Source organism: Juglans regia, chromosome 8, assembly GCF_001411555.2.
Source record: "Juglans regia cultivar Chandler chromosome 8, Walnut 2.0, whole genome shotgun sequence".
In the NCBI taxonomy this organism is placed as follows: Eukaryota; Viridiplantae; Streptophyta; class Magnoliopsida; order Fagales; family Juglandaceae; genus Juglans; species Juglans regia.
The window spans coordinates 3,245,291-3,252,293 of NC_049908.1; the positions used below are offsets into that span (position 1 = coordinate 3,245,291).

The 7,003-nt window shown below is 40.3% G+C and overlaps 1 protein-coding gene across 6 annotated transcripts; it reads left to right on the forward strand.

Annotated features, from left to right (window-relative positions):
• The first annotated feature begins 928 nt into the window (after positions 1 to 928).
• Positions 929 to 6,354, forward strand: LOC109006180 (anoctamin-9-like). Of its 6 annotated transcripts, none has more exons than XM_018985377.2 (9): positions 933 to 1,007; positions 2,136 to 2,236; positions 2,672 to 2,756; positions 2,901 to 3,039; positions 4,054 to 4,107; positions 4,199 to 4,267; positions 4,620 to 4,723; positions 4,802 to 5,708; positions 5,799 to 6,354. In XM_018985377.2, the coding sequence occupies exons 4-8, from the start codon at positions 2,952 to 2,954 to the stop codon at positions 4,943 to 4,945; spliced, it is 459 nt and encodes a 152-aa protein (XP_018840922.1). In that variant the 5' UTR covers positions 933 to 1,007; positions 2,136 to 2,236; positions 2,672 to 2,756; positions 2,901 to 2,951; the 3' UTR covers positions 4,946 to 5,708; positions 5,799 to 6,354. The 6 variants fall into 6 exon arrangements, 4 of the variants coding, with proteins under 4 accessions (XP_018840922.1, XP_018840923.1, XP_018840924.1 ...); XM_018985378.2 differs by having other exon boundaries at positions 4,620 to 4,702; positions 4,787 to 5,708; XM_018985379.2 differs by having other exon boundaries at positions 4,620 to 4,702.
• The last annotated feature ends 649 nt before the right edge of the window (positions 6,355 to 7,003 follow it).

Consider the following 7,003-nt stretch of genomic DNA (forward strand, 5'->3'; position numbering starts at 1 on the left):
ACACTACAAGAAATCTGGCCTTTTCCAGCGATTTTAAAATCGTCGCAAAAAAATCGCCGCAAATATAGGTTATTTCTGGCGATTTTTAAGTCGCCGCTTAATTTCGGTGCGATGATTGGAAATCATGGATAAAAAATGTACAAATTACTTTTTGCGGCGACATTTGTACCTATTGCGGCGATTTGTGTCGTCACAACAATGTTGTATTAACTGTAGCCTTATTAAATTTCCGTCGATTAAATAAAATAGCCACAATATGTACTATTTGCGACGAAAATTGTCGCTGTAAAAACAAATGCGCCCATTTAAAGTTATTAGCGGCGAGTCAAAAGCGCCGGAAAATCTTATTAAATTTAAAACCCCCGCGTTAGGTTTTCCCCTCATTTCGCTCTCTCGAGCCGTCTCTCGCCCTTCACCCTCTCTCTACCCAGTCCCTCTTCTCCCTCAAGCCTCCGCCGCGCACAGCCCGTCGCCAACGGCCCCAGCACGCCACCGCGACCTCACCTCGACGGCCACCCCCTCCTTCTCCCCCAGCCCCCACGCTAATCTCTTTCTGGCCTCACCTCCTCTCTCTCTCTCTCTCTCTCTCTCTCTCTCTCTCTCTCAGATTTCTCTATGTCGCCGTCGCTGGGGGCGCCATTCGCAACCACCCACACCTCGACGCCATTGCCAGTCCTCCGTCGGAGCCCCTTCTCCTCTACGCCTAGCCCAGTAGCCCGAGGCCCTCCCTTGCTCTGTTTGCAACCCACTGCCACCAAATGAGGAGGAGGCGCGAGGAGTAGGGTAGATGAGGCAACTGAGGCATAATCATTTTATACAAGAGGTACACCTAGCTCTAGCAAGGCATTATATTATTTACTGGGATCAATCTGTGCAAATGCTCTAATCAATTCCTTATACATTGATTTCTGACTTATAAATTAGGTACACTGCGTTCTGGTTGAAATAGTTTCTACTGCAGCAAATGCTACACTGGTCTTGGAAGATACCCTCCATTCAAGAGAGAGGTATGGTGCCTTGTCAAAATATTCATTTTTGTTGTTTTTCTTATAAATTATGATGTATTTTTTTATGATTAAAGTATTTCTCAAATTAAATATATAATAAATGCTTTTTCATTGAGGGAATTACTTTTGGGCTGTGATCAAGTAATTAATGAGCATATTTTAAAAGGAAAATGATTGATTGAGTGATTTTTTTATTTTTTATTTTGAAATGAAAACTTAATTTTATTAATAACATATGACTTACATCAAATCACTTAAAACAATGGACTGAATATATTGAGAAATTTCTTCCAAAACATACTTGTCTTCATCGAGATCAAGACCAACTTTTGCCAATCTATGAGCTACCATATTAGCATTCCTATATGAATGAACAACATACCACTTTGAGCATCTTCAATTAGTAAACCACCTAAACTTATGTATGTAGCAACCTTGTTTGCCATGGTGACCACTTGCAATACATCTCCTTCGAGTATAACCTTTGACAGCCCCATTTCAAGATTGGGTGATTCTTAAATGTGGCAATGTGCATCCCAAATGTGCATCTTCATGTATTTTAATTTGTTTTAAATGGTTATGGAAATGATTATTAGTGAATTTATAATATTTTTTTTAATAATTAATCATGTTTAAAAAATGTTGGAAAGAAAAAAAAAAGTACTTTAAAGGCATATTTGGGATACACATATTGGAGTCATCCTAGATTCCTAGCTACATTTTAAAATGTTGTAGAGAGAAATGACTTGAGGCCCAGGAGGAGCTTTGCTTTATGGTTCTGAGGGCCTTCGTAGTGGGCTCAGTAAAGCGATTGCTTAATGCTTGGCTATATTTTAGCCATTTCCCTTAAAAAATATTCTACAGCGAATTAGTTAAATGAACAATAAAAATAGTTAGAGCTTTTTTTCAAATCTGTTGAGCCAAATAAGCTGGCCATTCAAATTTTTTTTACTTATTTTATTTCTTTCTTGTCTTTCTAAGCTATCATTGTAGAAAAGAACTAGGGCTCTCCAGGTACTATATGTTCTGTTTTTTTTTTTTCTGACTGTATATGTTTTGTTGTTATTAGAGAGAAACAAATCAATAGAAAAATTATCATATTACATTTTGTTGGTGTATGTCTGCCAGGTATGGTTTTAAGAATGAGGCAAAGAAAATGGTTGTTGCACTAGTTGATATGGAGCGAGCTTTTGTGCCCCCCAACATTTCATCCGTTTGGTGCAAAGGAGGTATTCTTAACATGTTTTTTGCCTGAAAATAACATTTGGTTTCATACCAAAGCATGTTATGTAGCATCTGGTTTGAGATTACAACACAGTTGACATTTGCTAAATGCATGTGATTCCTGCAAAATTGTTGAGTTTAACTGTAAACATTTGTAACAGAATGACATGCCTTGCATAATTACAAATGGAAGATGCTTTAAATTCCATGGCATTGCTACATAGATTGATGAAGTTTCTTTTATCCCCCTCCCCCCTCCTGTGGGAAAAAAGTGTCTTGTTCCTGAGTGTGTTGTGTCATTATTAGTGGTTTGAAATTGTATGTCTTCTTTTGCAATATTTATCTGGAGCTTATTAGGATGATCTGTTAGTTTTTTTCTCAGGCTTTTACCTTTTTTTTTTTTTTAATAAAATCTTCAATTACGTGATAAAAAATCTTAGGATGGAGAGACAGCGCTGAGAGGAGGAGCTGAAAACTCGATCTTCAAAAAAGGGGCAAGAGGCAGGGCAAGCAACACTAAACAGAGTAGGATATTTCCTCCGATGTTTGTTGTAGAACAATTACATTGAGTTTATTTTGTTTTATTTTCCTGAACTGTATATCTTGTTAATGAAGTCATTTTGGTCTTCCCATGCCTTGCTCATTATGCGTATCTTGTTTCCTTGTCAGGCAACTAGTCCTCAAATAGGTGGTCAGCAAACTGGTGGAAGCTTGAAATCAATGAAGGAAAAACCAGGGCAGACAGAGAAAGAAGTTCAGGAGAATTCAGGTTTAAAGACTGCTGGTCCCGAAGGAGAAATAACAGCAGGTTTGTGTGCAAAATGCATGCTCATTTGTGACAATAGGTTCTATTATATAAGAATCTAGATACCTGTATTTCAAAATCAAGATTCAGGCATTTAATTAATGTAGATTTCCTATTCCTCATTTCTCTATTTATGGAAAACACTACAATTAAAAATAAAATGGGGACAACATTTTGGTTATGAGATTGAAGCTGGTTTTATTGCATGCTATATATCACGTTGTTACAATGTTTCAGATTATGAAGATACCTTGCAGTTAGATAAATTACTTCTTCTTGGTAAATGACGCATATTTGCAGACAATTACCTGTCCTATATCATTTTTATGGGGAATTTTCTTTTCTTTTGATGAAAGTGCATTTTGTGCCAAAAAAAAATTCGTGATGCAATTAGCAAAAGCTGTTTCCTGGGGTCATATTGGTTTTTGGGGCAACTATGCATGCCAATGTCTTGAGAGCACTTAAAAGACTCACACGAGCTGTAGCCCAGCTTTCTTTGGGGAGTTACATTATACTATATTATTTATTTGAAACTATACTATATATATAGCTATTGTTATATATAAACTGTATGTATATTAGGTTAAAGAGATTTCTATACATGCGTTTAAAGGATACATACTAGGTGATCTGTGAAAAAAAAAAATGATACCATTGCTTACAAGAACGGAGAATAAAATAAGTTTTCTTATTAACACTTGGGGGCTTTTGTTGCTTTTGCTGAGTGAACATAAGAAATCATTGTATTGAGCAGATTTGAGCTAATGGGATATCTAGAGCAATAATTTTACTTAGCATTAAAAAAACAGTTGCAATTCTAGCTAGCAGTTTATCTAGACCAAATGGGATATATACTGTACTTTTATTAGGCATAATGACCTTACCTGATTTGGACATAACAGTATGAAAACAGGGATGATGGATGAGGCCTATAATGGCACTTTTCATTATGAGTTATTTGTGAATGTCATTATTTGTGAATGAGTTATTTGTGAATGTCATTATTTGTGAAAACAGGGATGATGGATGTTCATTGCAACTCTTTCTTCCCAATGTTTGTTTTGCTTTATGGTAACAGCTCTTTTACTATGTGTGGGTGTATCCACAGTTTTAGATTCAACATCAATTAATGGCCCTTACTAATGTATTGTATTCATGGCAGTCATACATTACTTCCTTTTCATGGTGGCGGCTTCATACTACCATTATCTCAACTTTCTAGGTTATGATGGTAAGCTACATGGCTTGTCTTTTCCATTTGCTCCAATCCTTTACTTTTTATTTCTTATGAGAAGGGAAGGGTCAGGGGACTAAATTCAGAATATTTTGGGTCAAACTGGATAGGGTTGATGAAACATTTACTTCATGTGCTGGATATTTTGGGTCTTTCCTTTTCTTTTTCCTTAATTTTCTCAATGATAATGCTGGCTTGTTGATTTGATGTTAACAAAATAACTTGTGTGGTTGGTACACTTGGAAATTAGAACTGTATAGGTTCATTTTCTTGTTTTTCTTTTAAACAACCATGAGATTTTAGAGATTGTCCATTTCTTTGACTGATTAAACTCAAAATCCACCTGCAGATTTTTTGGAGTTGGCATTGCAGTTTGGAATGATCATGATGTTTGCTTGTGCATTCCCTCTCGCATTTGCCTTTGCTACTTTGGTATATAATGCTTTTTTAGTGGTACCCACACCATTTTTTCCCTTTTTAAGTTGGTTTTGGTTCTTAGTAAAGTGAGTGATTAAGTTCCATGCAACGCAGAACAACATTACAGAAATCAAAACTGATGCATTAAAGCTGCTTACCATGTTTAAAAGGCCTATCCCTCGTGCTGCCACCACAATTGGAGCTTGGCTAAACATTTTCCAAAGTCAGACCATGCTGCTCCTTCCACAGGCGCTTTGACTGCAGAGCTCACGACGGTTTTGGTCCTGCAGTGCCCCCCATGCCATCAGACCCGCGTATATTATCCCCTAGGGCCAGTATGCTCTTAAAGCATTTATATGGGGCCCTCCTAAAACTAGCTCCTCGTCGATCAACTCTAGTAAAGCCTCCTCCTAAGTTGAACGTGGAGGTGATCCCTCCCTCTCCATCCACAGTGCAATCTTCCAACAGAGGTCAAGTCTTCGAGCTTGTTGTTGAGGATTGTATAGGAGCCAACCCAAGTGTGGAGAGGATGTCTTCTCCTAAGGGCCCTGTTTCTGCCACCCTCGTCATAGAGCTCACGATGGCCTCGGCCGAGGATCCTGTCGGGAGAACTTCTAGAGGGGAAGGAGTAGAGCCAAAGTTGGCCGCAGTTCCTAGCCTCCTTGCTGAGAAGACGACTACTATTCTCTCTCCCTTACTTGTCGCAAGGTCGCCTGCTGCTGAAATTGAGATGGCCTTGGAGTCGAGGAACGAGGGAGAGAGTCTGCGGAGACCCAGTGAGAGTGGGGAGCCTCAAAGTCCTAGCGATGAACTTCGCTCCACCATCGAGGGCCACCTTCTCTCCCAGCCCTGCAAAGAGGGTCTCGAGCACAGTGTTGAAGATGTTGAGGCGGCTACCCAGCCATCCCTTGAAGAGAGCATAGTGGAGGTCATTCCTCTGTTCGCTCAATTAGAGGTGAGAGGAGCTCGAGTAGAGTCTCTCGAACGGGTGACCAAGTCTTTGATGGACTTCTTATCCAAGGTCGCTCAGACTAGTTTATTCTTTTTCTGTCATCTTATTAATTAGGAATCCTCTACTAACTATTCTTGTGTTTGTTTTTGTTGGCGATAGGGTGTATCTCGGCTGGCTGCTTACATGTAAATGGCTAGAAAGCACTTGAAGGGGAGAACTAGGCCCTTTGCTCCTCAGTATCCTCTGGGATGAGGCAGGTCCATGGAGACGAGACACGATACTTGGCTCTCCTGATCTTCTGATCTACCTCGTAGACTAAGGTGGGGGATGAGGCAAGCCCGTAGAGATATAGTACTTGGCTCCTTTGGTCGTCTCGTCGGCGTCATAAACTGAGGCTAGGGTTAAAACAAGTCCGTGGAGACACGGCGTCACCTGGAATCACAATTATCTGGAGGGTTTGGACAAAATGAGAGATCATGTGCTCCTGAATCCTTGAAGCAATTTTAGGGCACTGAAAGTGTAAGAACTCCCTCCAGACTCGTTGGCATTGAAGCATGGGGCCTCAATAGGGAAGGAGTTGATCTCGAGTGCATTCTCATACAACCCCACCAGTGTCAACCCCGCCAACTGACTACCTTTCCCTATTGTATTGATGTATTTATTTTTTCTTCTGTTTGTAACGTACTTTGCAATAATATTAGTGGAGTTTCGTGTACATGCTTTTCTTTCTTTGTTCTTAGCTTTTCCTTTGCATGCTTCTGGGAGTGCACCGGGTGAGGAGTGTAGGGGTGATGCCACTTGTGTGATGAATAACTACAAGTAATATTTGTCTGTTATTACAATCATAAAATTGTGTTGTCTCGATTTTTTGTCGTCGATTTGGAGGGTGGGGATCCTCGAGAGCCTACAATGTCTAGCGGAGAGAACATGATCATATTCTACGGGGAGAGAGGTCGGGATGCCTTAGGCTAAGCCCTCCTTTTTGATCTCCCCGGGGGGCGGGAGTTGCCGCGCAGTTGAGGAGTTGTCTCGCTCTTTGCCGTAAGGCAGGTAAGAGATGTTTAATAGTGCTGAAAAAACTAAAAAAGTTAATATAACTCATCCACAACCACGAGTGTGAAGTTTGCAAACTTGGCTGCTCATTTGGTGGATGAGGATTCCAATGAGGGTTCTGAGGCACTACTTTTTTGGCGTTCTATTGTTGGAGATGGCGTTATGTCAGACATTCGAAGGACTAAATCCGTTTTTCGTCGAGGGAGTGGTCGGGATGCCTTAGGCCAAGCCCACCCCTTTGGTCGTCCCAGGAAGGTAATTCTTCGGACGGTTGAGAAGCCGATCGGCCCTTCGCCGTGATGAGGTGGGGT

Excerpts from the sequence above, each read along its gene's own strand:
- LOC109006180 (XM_018985376.2), top strand. The coding sequence starts at position 2,952 with ATGAAGGAAAAACCAGGGCAGACAGAGAAAGAAGTTCAGGAGAATTCA. Across the intron at positions 4,108-4,198 it reads AATGTTTGTTTTGCTTTATG|TCATACATTACTTCCTTTTC; the intron begins GTAACAGCTCTT and ends TATTCATGGCAG. Across the intron at positions 4,703-4,857 it reads CATTTGCCTTTGCTACTTTG|GCCTATCCCTCGTGCTGCCA; the intron begins GTATATAATGCT and ends CATGTTTAAAAG.